The sequence below is a fragment of the Oncorhynchus tshawytscha genome, linkage group LG26 (assembly GCF_018296145.1).
Source record: "Oncorhynchus tshawytscha isolate Ot180627B linkage group LG26, Otsh_v2.0, whole genome shotgun sequence".
NCBI lineage: Eukaryota > Metazoa > Chordata > Actinopteri > Salmoniformes > Salmonidae > Oncorhynchus > Oncorhynchus tshawytscha.
In genome coordinates, this window is record NC_056454.1 from 42,191,961 (window position 1) to 42,207,977 (window position 16,017).

Sequence of the window (16,017 nt, forward strand, 5' to 3'; positions counted from 1 at the left end):
TCTTGCCTATGCTGCACGGCCATCGCTCATCCATATATTTATAATGTACATATTCTTATTCATCCCTTTACATTTGTGTGTATAAGGTAGTTGTTGTGAAATTGTTATATTACTTGTTAGATATTACTGCACTGTCAGAACTAGAAGCACAAGCATTTCGCTACACTCGCATTAACATCTGCTAACCATGTGTATGTGACCAATACAATTTGATTTACTGTACTTCAGCATTGCATCAGAAATTCTTCCAGACAGAGATGAGGGACTGCATGAATCGGTCCAATTCTCAAAATCTATATCCTAAATCAGCAGGACAGTTGTGACATTCATTCAAAGCCATACGCGCATTCATGGGTTTGCACAGGTGGTGGATAAACATTGGATGAATGTTGTTGCATATTTTTCATTGCTCCCAGGACAGTACACCTGTGTTTTTCATGCTCAGAACGGACTCTAACCCTGCAGTAGAGAGATGATAAAACAGACGGTACACATTGTTCAGAGCAACCACTATACTTTATTTTAGGGGGAGAAATGGCATAAAATGTCTTCTGTACAATATTTACCTATCACTTCCAACCAAGCCCTGAAACGGTTTTGTTAAATACTTGCAAAACAAAGGAAAAGATGTCATGTTTATTTCGATTAGCAGGATGGCCATTTAGGACCACGGTGAGAATATCGGCAGGTAACACAAACCTCAGTTACAGTGACACCAATTCTGTTGTGATGACGAAAGTGATGCGTCACCATAACATAGTAAATGTTCAAAGAAAAACTCCGTAGCTTGTCAAATCTCATATCCCCACAGCACTGTTAACTACACAAGTCTATGGTCACACCATAGACTGGTAAATGTTGTGGGAAGGTTGAGTTGACAGCTAGGACGTCTGTCTGATTGGTCTGAGGTAATGAATGAGCCAATCCAGGGAGTCTTTGCTAGCCTATATAATAACAATACTTTTTCCTTTGAAAGAGAAGTGAGCATTGTCTGGGCCTTGACATAAATTAATAAACCAATTTTTTTTTTTTTTTTTTACAATACAATTACATATAAAATGAACATTAAATTCTTTTTTGGAATATTATTAACATGATAAAGGATTGTTTTCTTTTTTCACTTTGAGACCATAAAAACAACCTCATGCTAAAATCACTATCTAAAACAACATTCATATGTACATACTGTGCATTTTCCATCCAGTCATCTGCTGTCATAGAGGGGTTTGGCTTATGTTAAGGGGTATACTACAATGTAGGCGACATGCAATGTGTGCCTTCTTAAGAACATGACTGTCATAGAAGTAGCTTGTTTGACATGAAAGAATCCTAGAAACCTTCTGAGGCCAGAGGGAAGTATCTGTTTAGGGAGATAGAGTATCTGCACAGCAGTAGTGTTCCTAAAAAGATATTGTGGAACAAAATACGGATGCAAACAGATTGGATTTGACTTTCCTCTTGTACATGTCAAAATGGCAGCGGTTGCAAATCTGCCTCCCCCTGTTTTTGAAGATTGCTCTTCTGTTGGCTCCCCGTGTCTACACTCCTGAATCAGAGTGGCTCTGGTTAGAGAGGAATAGCAAGAGTAGCATAGATGTCAGTCAATCAGAGAATAAGAAACCCTGAGCTACACGGTGTTAGTCCAACAGATGCCGTGACCGCTTTAAATCCAGAACTTACATGTTGTTACACTATTGAGTTGGCATACAGTTCTTGCCAGAGAGGATGTACTGGTTTTAAGTCAAGAGAATAAACACAAACAGATGATTACATTGATTTTAAAAACAAAAGCTACACAGAGGGAAAGAAAGTTGGTGCCATGGCAAAAAGCAACAGTCAATTCCAACTTTGATTGTATCCAGTGAAAACAGTAACAGCATGGTGTTATTATGTCCCTGAACGTCTCTCTTCATGTGGTAGGATATAACTACATCTGTCTGGCGGAGAGAAGCACAGAATTGAGTCACCAGTGTTTAACTACAATAGGACTACTAATAGAACCTATTTCTGGTTAGAATCTGAAAGCTACAATTGGCCATTTGAATCTGTTATGGGTTGTCTACAGTAGCACATAGCCAAAGTGGTGGACATGCTGTTAGTGATGGAGAATACAAGACTGAGGGTGAACACGTATCAATTGTTTATCATGATGGCTACATTAGCAATGTAGAACACCTGACATGTTCTGGATAACCCGTCTAAATGGACATCTACCTGAAAACCACAGAAGCCGTAAAGACCTTGTGTACGCACCCCTCGGCTAGGTTATCCAAAATAATGGCACGAGAATAAGTCAGAGCCTAAACGCAGAGGGGGGTTCGTAGAGTAACGTATTGCTTCCTGAGACGTTTTCAAATACGGTGAAGATAGTAGACTAAGAACAGAAAACACCACAAACATGGCAGGGAGAATGAGCAATACAGTTACAGTAGATTGTAGACATTTTAGTTTCAAATCAAAAGGGGGTTTCAAACAACCGACATTAGCGTCATACTTTTACATAAGAGGCTCAAAAACGAAACAAAAAAAGGCATGCGTTTTTAATATTATGTGGACACCGCAAACCTACAAAGGGAAGTGCTTTGAATTATTTTTCCTCAAATATTTTCATATTTTCAGGGATGTTTAAAAAGTTCAAAACATTTTGGTAAAAACAACAATGCTCACAGTCACATTTGAATAGCAGGGGCAACATAGAAAATACACACAAAAAATACACAAACAGAAACAAAAAAGGCAGAAACACTTGTTTGTGAATGGCCATTTTGTTGGCATACTCCATTAGTTGAAAAGGGTTCAATACCAAACATGTCATCTGAATGTCAATGTCCTGTAGTGGTTTTAGTGTTACAAAGGAAAACATACTTATTTGTAGGATGTACAACTGAGGTATACCTTGTTGAGAGACTCAAGAGGTTGATGGTTATTTGTATAGAAATGCTGTGAGGCAGGTCCGGATAAATAACCTTGATTACGCTGTTCTCTCTCGCTCTCTCTCTCTCTGTACAGCAGCGAAACACAGACATTCAGAAGCTGTTTCTTATTGGCATTACAGTAGTCATTCGGAGAAACACAAACAGCAAATGTGTTTAAAAACCAAGTTGCCCTTTTTTTTTTTATATACTGAAATAAAGTTAACTGTGTGTCTCGATTCTTCTTCTCTCCTGTTCCTCCTTTTCTTAGAAAAAAAACTGAAGTCAGTCCAGGAAGTACATTTTCCTTTAATTTTACAAAAAATATGGTAATATCAACCAAAAGGTCAACTTTAAAATGACTTTGTCCATTGTCAAGGTGCTGGACAAAAATATTTGTTCAGTGAGGGGTCTAGATGATTGATTGTCCCCCCCTCCCCACTCCCCCATCATGCCCTCCCCTTTTAAAAGACCTGGGCATGAGCAAGTCTTTAGGTACACATGTAGCTAAATGCAATAGGAACCAGTTTAAAACTGGATCGTTCTCCATGAACCCAGGTCCACTAAATGATTTTGGCGCCTCTTTGGGTATAGTCCCAGAGTTAGCGACGAACGTTGGAAAGAGTCCTGACCTTCTGCTTAGGGAGGCGAGTCTCTTTGGGATCTGTTCTCCTGTTCATACGCCTAGTCATAGGCTGGATTCTTTGGGGGGGTAGTCCACGTTGGTCACCATGGTGACGACTGTGACGATCTCCTCGGGTGCGGTGACGTTGTTGAGACGCTGCATCTGCACCATGCGCTCCTCCACGCACCCTGCCGACAAGCGTGCTTCCGCCTCGTGGTCCCAGCACTCCTCGATGGTCTCACACAGCATGGTCAGGCCCTGGGAGGGACAGAACACACACACACACGGTTACCCTCGGCGACACAAGGGCACAATGACACACATCGAGCGAGGCCCACCATGGGACCATGCGTCATGGTGGAGAGAGAGAGACCAGACACCATTAAGTTAACTAATCTACTGTTACAGATCCACAAGAGGGGAAACAGATCGTAGGTAGGAGACACTGAGAAACTGTGAGGAGGAGGCCACTCAGCAGACATTTCAGACAGAAATGGACACTATCTTCTAGACTGGGGGGGGAGAGAAAAAAAAATCGTAGAAAGATGTAATTCTACGATCAATAAGTGTCTGCATTGGGCTCGCGTTAGGATGCTCTGCAGACAAACCGTCTGAACCGTAGTCGAGGCATAAACAGATGAGGTAAGCAGTGCCATGGGTCATGGTAGAAATGCGCTTAACAAATCACATAATAAGTTGCATGGACTCACTTTGTGTGCAATAACAGTGTTTAATTAACATGATTTTTGAATGACTCTCATCTCTGTACCCCACACAAACAATTATCTGTAAGGTCCCTCAGTCGAGCAGTGAATCTTAAACACAGATTCAACCACAAAGACCAGAAGTTTTTCAATTCCTCGCAAAGGGCACCTATTGGTAGATGGGTAAAAATAAAAAAGCAGACACTGAATATCCCTTCGAGCATGGTGAAGTTATTACTTACACTTTGGATGGTGTATCAATACACCCAGTCAATACAAAGATACAGGTGTCCTTCCTAACTCAGTTACCGGAGGGGAAGGAAACCGCTCAGGGATTTCACCATGAGGCCCGCAAAACACCAGTCTCAGCATCAACAGTAAAGAGGTGACTCCAGGATGCTGGCCTTCTAGGCAGAGTTGAAAAGAAAAAGCCATATCTCAGACTGGCCAATAAAAATAAAATATTAAGATGGGCAAATGAACACAGACACTGGACAGAGGAACTCTGCCTAGAAGGCCAGCATCCCGGAGTCGCCTCTTCAGTGTTGACGTTGAGACTGGTATTTTGTGGGTACTATTTAATGAAGCTGTCAGTTGAGGACTTGTGAGGCATCTGTTTCTCAAACTAGACACTCTAATGTACTTGTCCTCTTGCTCAGTTGTGCACCGGGGCCTCCCACTCCTCTTTTTAGTCTGGTTAGAGTCAGTTTGCGCTGTTCTGTGAAGGGAGTAGTACACAGCGTTGTACGAGATCTTCAGGTTCTTGGCAATTTCTCACATGGAATAACCTTCATTTCTCAGAACAAGAATAGACTGACGAGTTTCAGAAGAAAGTCTTTTGTTTCTGGACATTTTGAACCTGTAATTGGACCCACAAATGCTGATGCTCCAGATATTCAACTTGTCTAAAGTCTTTTAAAATCAGCACAACAGTTTTCAGCTGTGCTAACATAATTGCAAAAGGGTTTTCTAATCAACCGATTCCAGCTACAATAGTCATTTACAACATTAACAATGTCTACACTGTATTTCTGATTAATTTGATGTTATTTTAATGAACAAAAAACAGGATTTTTAAGTGACCCCAAACTTTTGAACGGTAGTGTATTACTCATAAATCTTTGACAAATGTTAGAATTTTTCTTCCACTTTGACAGAGTACTGTGTAGATCGTTGACAATAAACATGTATTTTTATTTTTTACAATTAAATCAATTTTAATCCCACTTTGTAACAAAACAAAGGGGTGTGAATACTTTCTGAAGGCACTGTCCTACATCTCCTTACTGTTGCATGACAATGGGTTTTGGTCATTTGTAGTAGTCATGGTACTACCCCTTCAGTCAGGTCACGATGGTTGATTGGTTAAGATACATGCTGTATAGGTTCTACTCACAGTGTGTTTCTGCCAGCACTCCCTGAGCATGGGCCTCAGCTTTTTGTGAACTACAACATCCTGCATGTCTTCCAGAGATGGGTGCTGGCCAATCTCCTCCTCAAACGGCAGCATGTACTCATCCACTGGGCCTGAAATAACACACAGCAGACCGTTACCTCAACACCACAGTGATCTATTCCAACAAAGAAAAAACATTCACAAAATGCAATCAATATACCAGTCATTACTTTCAGCTAATAGAGAAAATTAAACAGTGATCTAAACACAATTAGTGATCTCTGAGTTTTTTTCCTAAGGTATTCAGAGCTGATGCTTTGTGTTGAATAACAGCTCTTGACCAGTGGAGGTCTCCCTCGGGGCCACGGCAGTGAGTTGCTCTGACCAGACTCTAACACAGAGTTGACCTCCAGTGATAACCAGATGTCATGCAGGGCATACCACATGCTGACCCCCGACACAACAACCCGGGTTAGGCCAGGTCAATACGGCTCCATGGAACCAGACAGACAGAATCCAGACAGAATTCCCTGATTAGACACCAGGACTATGGTAGTGCAGGAAAGGACCCCCCCCCGGAGAGATACTGTGTATGCTGGCTTCTGCTCCAGCCCTACACCTGATTTAGCTAATCAAGGTTCTGAGTAAAGCTGGAACAAAATCCTGCAGTAGGGTAGCTCTCCAGAGAGTATGCAAGGAAGACTGGAAGAGAATTGGCCACTCCTCCTCTGCGTGGGCCACTCCTACTCTGCGTGGGCCACTCCTACTCTGCGTGGGCCACTCCTACTCTGCGTGGGCCTACCATGGAGTGTGTTCTTACCATCAGCAGCCTTGCAGCGTGCGGCCAGTTCCCACAGCACCAGTCCCAGGGCATACATGTCTATCCTCAAGAACGAGTCCCGCTGGAAGTTGATGGCCCCCTCCAGCACCTCAGGGGCCATGTACCTCCGGGTGCCCACCTGCAATGAACAGACGCACACATAGGTTAGAGATCAGTCTCAATCGGTGGTCCTGCCTGTTTTGGACAATTTACATGCAATTGTGTCAATCTGATATCTGGGAATACAGAGTTCCGCCAGTGCTGAACAGATGAACAATGTTGATGTTTTTTTCTTTGTAACATGAACGTTGAGGTATACTGACGTGTTTACAGTCATTTAGAACGGCATGGAGACTGGACTACCACTTCCACAACCATTCCTCCCATCACTCACCTGTCCATGCGTGTCCCCAGCGGATTTCCCAGCCTCAAACCTCTGGGCCAGGCCAAAGTCAGCGATGCAGGCCGTCAGGTTGGACTTCAGAAGGATATTCTTACTCTTGATGTCCCTGTGGATCACAGCAAAACAGAAACACACCAATGAGACAACAGACAGCGTGGGAGAGGAAAGATACCCATCATTTAACAGAATGAATGTTGTGTATTTCTGGAAACAGAGATAGATTTTTTTGGGGGTGGGGTAAGTGAAAGAAGGCAGTGGATTGAAAACAACATCATAGAATAGGTCTTTAATGGCAGTGCAATGATAGAGGAACACAAACAGAGATAGGAGACCAGGGAGGATGGGAGAGCAGGGAGCTGACCTGTGGGCGATGGCTGGCTTGTGTCCGTCCTTCAGACCAGGGATGTCTTCATGGAGGTAGGCCAGGCCTCGAGCCGTGGTCTGGGCTATGTGGCACAGCTCGCTCCACGACAACACGTTGGCCTTCAGATAGTCTGTCAACGAGCCCTGGAGATGGAGGCAGACAACCAGTTAATATAACAGCACCTAGCAAATGTGGCTCACCTTACCATCTGACGTAATGCCAGCTGATTGTTCTACCTCTAACCACTAGAGGGCAGATATATTCAACACAGATAAAGACCATTCTAGTGTTTTCTGAAAAATAGGAAGAAACAGCTCTATCGAAGTTAGTCCTGTTAATAAATACTGGACCAGTATGGCTACATAGATTTGCATTTTCACAAAGACGGTTGATGTCTTGGGGTACATTTTAAATTCTAGCAAGACAACGTTGAATGAGTTGTGATTTAATTTGCTTTGTTTGTGCTGTGATCCTCTGACCAGCAGGGGGGGCTGTACCTTCTCGTGGTAGGCTGTGATCAGCCACAGCTCTATGTCCATGTTGTTACCCCTCTTCTCTGCTCCCAGGAAGTGGAGCAGGTTCTCATGCCTCATCCCGCTCAGGTTGTAGATCTCATACTCGTTCTGCCATGACTGCTTGTCCTGAGGACGCCAAACACACAGAAAACTATTCAAGATGTACAATATCAACTGAGAATGGGTTTTGGATTCCTATTAGACATGAAAAAAATAAATGTTATTTAAAAATAGAACAATAATGTATGTTCTGTAATGTCAGTTGGTGCTCAGCGGTCAATCAAGGCCACTGTGGGCTTAGTGATTGGCCTCTAAAGTAGGGGGCTGGTCAGCCCAGGAGGATTTATCTAGGGCCTGGAGCTTTAAGACTGATGACACTCTCTTCTCTCTTCCAAAGAAGCAGGAAAAGCCTCCACACAGCCCTCTGTCCTGCTACTAGTGGTAGTTAGTGGTTACATTACTGTACCTGAATGGGGAATATTTTGACAGCCACGTAATCGTTGAGCAACTGAGCCTTCCACACGCAGCCGAAGCGCCCCCTGGCTTTGATCTCAATTAACTGCAGAGGCTTCTGTCCCAGGATGGGGGAGGGAGGCATGGGCCCCGGGTCCTGCAGAGAAGAGAGAGAAACACACATCAAACTCACTGTTTGTTACACAGAGACCAAGCATTAAATGGGACTGCAGTACATTGAAGTAGGATCCAAAATGGCTTCCATGTTGCAGGGCCAATGGTTGGGATAGGGGGAAAAGAGAAACTTAACCAGCTGCTGGGCTAGGTGCTATGAAGCTTTGACAGAAGGGGCTTATGGGGGCTAGGGAAGTGATGAGCATGTTAAACTAAAATCACCAACCCCTGTCTCCTCTCTGGACTACTGGATGAGGCCTGACCTACTTACCGTAGAGGAGCATGGAGGGACTGACTGACTGCTGCAGCACACCTGGTCTGGAGGGATATCTACACCCGATTTACACTATAGGGCCAACCAGAACCATTCTGTTCTTCCGGCTCGGCTTGGCCCAGTAGTGTTAAAAGGATATACAAGTCCAGGTGCTCCAATAACCCCTTTGAAATAGGTGGGGTGATTGTTTAACTTCAGGTAAAGCAATGGGACTAGAGTTCCTGGTCTGGAACTAGGAGTTTACATTACCTACTGGGAGCCTTTATATGCAGTACCAGGCAAGAGTTTGGACACACCTCCTCCTTCAAATGTTTGTTCTTTATTTTTACAATTTCTACATTGTAAAATAATAGTGAAAACATCAAAACTATGAAATAACACATATGGAATCACCAAGTTTTAACAGGTGTGCCTTGTTAAAAGTTAATTTGTGGAATTTCTTTCCTCCTTAATGCATTTAAGCCAATCAGTTGTGTTGTGACAAGGTAGGGTGATATACAGAAGATGGCCCTATTTGGTAAAAGACCAAGTCCATATTATGGCAAGAACAGCTCAAATAAGCAAAGAGAAACGATAGTCCATCATTACTTTAAGACATGAAGGTCAGTCAATACAGAACATTCCAAGAACTTTTAAAGTTTCTTCAAGTGCAGTCTCAAAAACCGTTAAGCGCTATGATGAAACTGGTTCTCATGAGGACCGCCACAGGAAAGAAAGACCCAGAGTTACCTAAGTTCATTAGAGTTACCAGCCTCAGAAATTGCAGGCCAAATAAATTCTTCACAGAGTTCAAGTAACAGACACATCTCAACATCAACTGTTCAGAGGAGACTGTGTGAATCAGGCCTTCATGTTCGAATTGCTGCAAAGAAACCACTACTAAAGGACACCAATTAGAAGAAGAGAATTGCTTGGGCCAAGAAACACGAGCAATGGACATTATACTGGTGGAAATCTGTCCTTTGGTCTGATGAGTCCAAATTTGAGATTTTTGGTTCCAACCGCCGTGTCTTTGTGAGACGTAGAGTAGGTGAACAGGTGATCTCTGCATGTGTGGTTCCCACCGTGAGGCATGGAGGAGGTGTGGGGGTACTTTGCTGGTGACACTGTCTATGATTTATTTAGAATTCAAGGCACACTTAACCAGCATGGCTACCACAGCATTTTGCAGTGATACGCCATCCCTTCTGGTTCTCTTCGTGAGACTATCATTTGTTTTCAACTGGACAATGACCCAACACACCTTCAGGCTGTGTAAGGGCTATTTGACCAAGTTAGGAGAGTGATGGAGTGCTGCATCAGATGACCTGGCCTCCACAATCACCCGACCTCAACCCAGTTGAGATAGTTAGTTGGACTGCAGAGTGAAGGAAAAGCAGCCAACAACTGCTCAGCATATGTGGGAACACCTTCAAGACTGTTGGAAAAGCAGTCCAGGTGAAGCTGGTTAAAAGGAATGCCAAGAGTGTGCAAATCTGTCATCAAGGCAAAAGGTGGCTACTTTGAAGAATCTCAAATATAAAATATATTTTGATTTGTTTAACACTTTTTTGGTTACTACATAATTCCATATGTGTTATTTACACATCTGATTGGCTCAAACAAATGAACTTTTAACAAGGCACACCTGTTAATTTAAATGCATTCCAGGTGACTACCTCATGAAGTTGGTTGAGAGAATGTCGTCACTATTATTCTACAATGTAGAAAATAGTAAAAATAAAGAAAAACCCTTGAATGAGTAGGTGTGTCCAAACTTTTGACTGGTACTGTATACTGTAGGTACGGCTCTGATCTGCACTGGAGCCATGTAAAAGCATATGCTCTGCTCGAACTATAGATCATGTTTTACGGGCACACCCATCATGTCCAAAATATCCATCATAGCTCAAGACAGTAATAAAAACAGACCTTTGCCTCGATACCATCAAGGAAGAGAACTACGGGATACCATCAAAGAAGAGAACTACGGGATACCATCAAGGAAGAGAACTACAAAGGCAGGATGATGATGATGATGATGATGACAGACTGATTAAGAGGTGTTCTGGTCGCCGTACTGACAGACCATGACCATTCTGTGTCTACATACTGTTACAGGTCCATGCAGATGTCGGCTCTTAATTTAAACCAATTTGCTACGTCAGGAAAACATTTCTGCAGCAACAGGGAATGTGAATTATTACGTGGATTATAATTCATGGACATTTTTGTAGGGGTTGATACATTTTTCTTTACGACAAATCAAGTCTGACATTTCAAAAGCAGAAATTACAAACTTTTTAAGCGTTTTTAAAACTCAAATACACTACGTTTGCATTCCCTGGCTGCTTACCTGCTTCAATGAGGGCCACTATTGGTCCTCTAATGGTTTAGTTGAAAAGCAGGGAAAGTAGCCTCTTTAATGTCAGAGAATGTTTATCTTTCCCCATAGGTTGTACACATAATGGCCTGCATGCATACAGCCACAACAGGAAGGGAAGAAAGAATAGTCTGATTAATGAGGGCAAAGGAGGAACAGGAAGGAGGGAGTGGAAATGAGTGAAGAGGGAAACCAAGTGAAAGAGGGCAGCATACAGGGCAGGATATATAACCTGGGCCTAAAGCCTGCAGTCCAGACCTAACCGCAGCCACACCCTGCACCTCTAGCTGTCATCAGTGTTCAAGGTCATGTTTACGTTGCCATTCTCTCAAGTGATCAATCATAACACATGCACTCGTAAAAATGAAAACAATGTCATTTTTATGGTCCAGCTGTCCCTGTAGGCTAGGACCGGGCTGAGAGGCCTAACATTTATCATCTGTGTGACACATTCTTTTGTCTTCAACCGGAGAATCAATATTGATGTTTGCAAGCTACTGAGAACAGTTATCCTTGTACTGACTTAGCTATACTGCAAACAGCAGGCAGTGGGTTGCTTCTGTTCAAAATGGTTATTATATTTAAGTAGCCTATAACTGTGTGTGTGTGGTTAGCCACCATTCTCCCACCCCATATTGATACACTGCTCAAAAAAATAAAGGGAACACTTAAACAACACAATGTAACTCCAAGTCAATCACACTTCTGTGAAATCAAACTGTCCACTTAGGAAGCAACACTGATTGACAATAAATTTCACATGCTGTTGTGCAAATGGAATAGACAACAGGTGGAAATTATAGGCAATTAGCAAGACACCCCCAATAAAGGAGTGGTTCTGCAGGTGGGGACCACAGACCACTTCTCAGTTCCTATGCTTCCTGGCTGATGTTTTGGTCACTTTTGAATGCTGGCGGTGCTTTCACTCTAGTGGTAGCATGAGACGGAGTCTACAACCCACATAAGTGGTTCAGGTAGTGCAGCTCATCCAGGATGGCACATCAACGCGAGCTGTGGCAAGAAGGTTTGCTGTGTCTGTCAGCGTAGTGTCCAGAGCATGGAGGCGCTACCAGGAGATAGGCCAGTACATCAGGAGACGTGGAGGAGGCAGTAGGAGGGCAACAACCCAGCAGCAGGACCGCTACCTCCGCCTTTGTTCTGCTGCCTGCAACATCCTCCAGCATGACCGGTTTGGCGGTGGGTCAGTCATGGTGTGGAGTGGCATTTCTTTGGGGGGCCGCACAGCCCTCCAAGTGCTCGCCAGAGGTAGCCTGACTACCATTAGGTACCGAGATGAGATCCTCAGACTACTTGTGAGACCATATGCTGTTGCAGTTGGCCCTGGGTTCCTCCTAATGCAAGACAATGCTAGACCTCATGTGGCTGGAGTGTGTCAGCAGTTCTTGCAAGAGGAAGGCATTGATGCTATGGACCGCCCGTTCCCCAGACCTGAATCCAATTGAGCACATCTGGGACATCATGTCTCGCTCCATCCACCAACACCACGTTGCACCACAGACTGTCCAGGAGTTGGCGGATGCTTTAATCCAGGTCTGGGAGGAGATCCCTCAGGAGACCATCCACCACCTCATCAGGAGCATGCCCAGGCATTGTAGGGAGGTCATACAGGCACGTGGAGGCCACACACACACACACACACACTACTGAGCCTCATTTTGACTTGTTTTAAGGACATTACATCAAAGTTGGATCAGCCTGTAGTGTGGTTTTCCACTTTAATTTTGAGTGTGACTCCAAATCCAGACCTCCATGGGTTGATAAATTTGACTTCCATTGATAATTTTTGTGTGAATTTGTTGTCAGCACGCAGTGTATAAGACACCATATCGATCATTTCACCATAACGTTCTTTGGCTGCATTCATAGCATGCTCAGACTCTTGCATTCCAACCAATAAGGCAACGGTCCATGCACTTCACTCCTGCTGCTGAATCCCAAACAGGACAGTGGATTTAGCATATATCCGTGCACATAAAAAAAAAAAATGAAAATAACAGTGCGCAGTTTCAAACTCAAAATAGACATGAATGGTGCATCTGAGGTGGTGGGAGTCTCAAGCTTGAGGGATATGATAAATCATATTCACAAGAGATGCAGAAACTGTGAACAGATCGTAACCAACTGCTGAATGACAGAGACTTCTCTTACCTCTATCATAATATGAAAGGCGTGCTAGTTAAGGAAAGAGGTGTAAAGAAAACATTTCCAGCATGAGAGACAAAACAAATGACAGCTGAGCTGATGACCTGTGGCCAGAGGATATTTTAACACCACTCCTGACCTAGGATCAGGGACACCATGGGTCTGTCCTGAGAAAAGCGTGGCTTCAACGGACCTCAACAACAAGGATGGGCCATTGGTACAAAGCAACATCTGGAAGGAATAACCAGTCAACTGTGAGTTCCCCTGCAGCCACGTTTCTAAGTCACGACAACATCTAACAGTCTATTAGGCTGTCCTACTCTACTCTACTCTGCTCTGCTCTGCTCTACCCTGCTCTGTCCTGCCCTGCTCTGTCCTGCCCTGCTCTGCTCTGCCCTGCTCTGTCCTGCTCTGTCCTGTCCTGCTCTGCTGTCCTGCTCTGCCCTGCTCTGCTGTCCTGCTCTGTCCTGCTCTGTCCTGCTCTGTCCTGTCCTGCCCTGCTCTGCCCTGCTCTGTCCTGCCCTGCTCTACTGAATCTCCAGCAAATTCATTCCTGTTTCCAACATTCACACACCACTGACCGATGACGCAATAGGGCGAAGGGAGTGACAAACAAAACTCCCAGGGCAAATCATAACTAGTAATGGTGTGTGTCACATTGGCAGTGTGTTAAGCGTATGTGTGTGAGGAGAGAGGCTGCAGCCCGCCTGCTAACACCAGGTTTTCAAGCACAGCTCTGTGTGTATATTATAGTGTGTTCAGCCTGAGGACACTGTAATAATGACAAGCTGACGGGAAGCATTTCAGCGGCTGCCAACAATTCCCTCAGAATGTAGCAATGGCTGTTACAGAGTGTGATTACGCTTCTGGTCCCTTCCCTCCCCTCCCCTGACACACCGTCAAGCAAGTACAGACGGTTTCTTCACACACACACACACACACACACGCACGCATATACACGCACGCACGCACGCATATACATGCACGCACGCATATACACACGCACGCACGCATATACACACGCACGCACGCATATACACACGCACGCATATACACACGCACGCACGCACGCATATACACACGCACGCATGCATATACACACGCACGCATACACACACACACACACGCATACACACACGCACGCATACACACACACACACACACACACGCAGCTAAATGCTAGTGATGCATGTGTGCGAGTACAGAGGTGTGCGAGTACAGACGTGTGCGAGTACAGACGTGTGCGAGTACAGAGGTGTGCAGTACAGACGTGTGTGAGTACAGAGGTGTGCGAGTACAGACGTGTGTGAGTACAGAGGTGTGCGAGTACAGACGTGTGCGAGTACAGACGTGTGCGAGTACAGAGGTGTGCGAGTACAGACGTGTGCGAGTACAGACGTGTGCGAGTACAGAGGTGTGCGAGTACAGACGTGTGCGAGTACAGAGGTGTGCGAGTACAGACGTGTGCGAGTACAGACGTGTGCGAGTACAGAGGTGTGCGAGTACAGAGGTGTGCGAGTACAGACGTGTGCGAGTACAGACGTGTGCGAGTACAGACGTGTGCGAGTACAGACGTGTGTGAGTACAGAGGTGTGCGTGAAAGCCAGAGCCTGCAGAAGAAAGCAAGCCCATGAGAATGTCAGTCCAGAATGTAGTAGAAACAAGAGTATAAAATGAAATCCCAGGCAGCGGTAACACCTGTGAAGTACAGCTGACCCTGGACTTAGGACCCAGGTGACAGTAAGCAGAGTACGCCAAGACAGGTGCACTTTGTGTTGATTTGTCTGCCTGTCATTTCAGTGAGCCGTTGGTAATGGAGGGAAAGGAAGAGTTGTAGCAGTGAAGCTGTATGACCTGTAGGCAGTGAGGAGAGACATTGAGGATGGTTCAAAGGCTGTGTGCCCTTTGTCTCTCCCATCGCTCTCTCTCTCTCTGTCTCTGTTTCTCTCTCTCTCTGCCTCTCCCATCGCTCTCTCTCTCTGTCTCTCTCCCATCGCCCTCTCTCTCCCATCGCTCTCTCTCTGTCTCTCCCATCGCTCTCTCTCTCCCGTCGCTCTCTCTCTCCCGTCGCTCTCTCTCTCCCGTCGCTCTCTCTCTCCCGTCGCTCTCTCTCTCCCGTCTCTCTCCCGTCGCTCTCTCTCTCCCATCGCTCTCTCTCTCCGTCTCTCTCCCGTCGCTCTCTCTCTCCCGTCGCTCTCTCTCTCCCGTCGCTCTCTCTCTCCCGTCGTTCTCTCTCTCCCGTCGCTCTCTCTCCCATCGCGCTCTCTCTCTCCCTCTCTCTCTCCCGTCGCTCTCTCTCTCCCATCGCTCTCTCTCTCCCATCGCTCTCTCTCTCCCATCGCTCTCTCTCTCCTCTCTCTCTCTCTCTCTCTCTCTCTCTCTCTCTCTCTCTCTCTCTCTCTCTCTCTCTCCTCTCTCTCTCTCTCTCTCTCTCTCTCTCTCTCTCTCTCTCTCTCTCTCTCTCTCTCTCCCATCGCCCTCTCTCTCTCTCTCTGTCTCTCCCATCGCTCTCTCTCTCTCTCTCTCTGTCTCTCCCATCGCTCTCTCTCTCTCTGTCTCTCCCATCGCCCTCTCTCTGTCTCTCCCATCGCCCTCTCTCTCTGTCTCTCCCATCGCCCTCTCTCTCTCTCTCCCATCGCCCTCTCTCTCTCTCTCTGTCTCTCCCATCGCTCTCTCTCTCTCTCTCTCTCTCTCTCCCTCTCTCTCTCTCTCTCTGTCTCTCCCATCGCTCTCTCTCTCTCTCTCTCTGTCTCTCCCATCGCTCTCTCTCTCTCTGTCTCTCCCATCGCTCTCTCTCTCTGTCTCTCCCATCGCTCTCTCTCTGTCTCTCCCATCACTCTCTCTCTCTCTGT

The 16,017-nt window shown here is 45.3% G+C and overlaps 1 protein-coding gene across 1 annotated transcript in view; it reads right to left on the bottom strand.

Annotated features, from left to right (window-relative positions):
- Positions 1 to 497: 497 nt before the first annotated feature.
- Positions 498 to 16,017, bottom strand: part of LOC112225629 (activin receptor type-2A) — a 679,452-nt gene continuing 663,932 nt past the window's right edge. The window contains exons 5-11 of the mRNA XM_024389747.2: positions 8,206 to 8,349; positions 7,722 to 7,865; positions 7,222 to 7,367; positions 6,852 to 6,966; positions 6,458 to 6,596; positions 5,638 to 5,768; positions 498 to 3,795 (exon numbers count right to left, since the gene is read on the bottom strand). Of these exons, the coding sequence (XP_024245515.1) occupies positions 3,601 to 3,795; positions 5,638 to 5,768; positions 6,458 to 6,596; positions 6,852 to 6,966; positions 7,222 to 7,367; positions 7,722 to 7,865; positions 8,206 to 8,349 (1,014 nt within the window). The 3' untranslated portion in view covers positions 498 to 3,600. The remainder of the gene's footprint in view (positions 3,796 to 5,637; positions 5,769 to 6,457; positions 6,597 to 6,851; positions 6,967 to 7,221; positions 7,368 to 7,721; positions 7,866 to 8,205; positions 8,350 to 16,017) is intronic.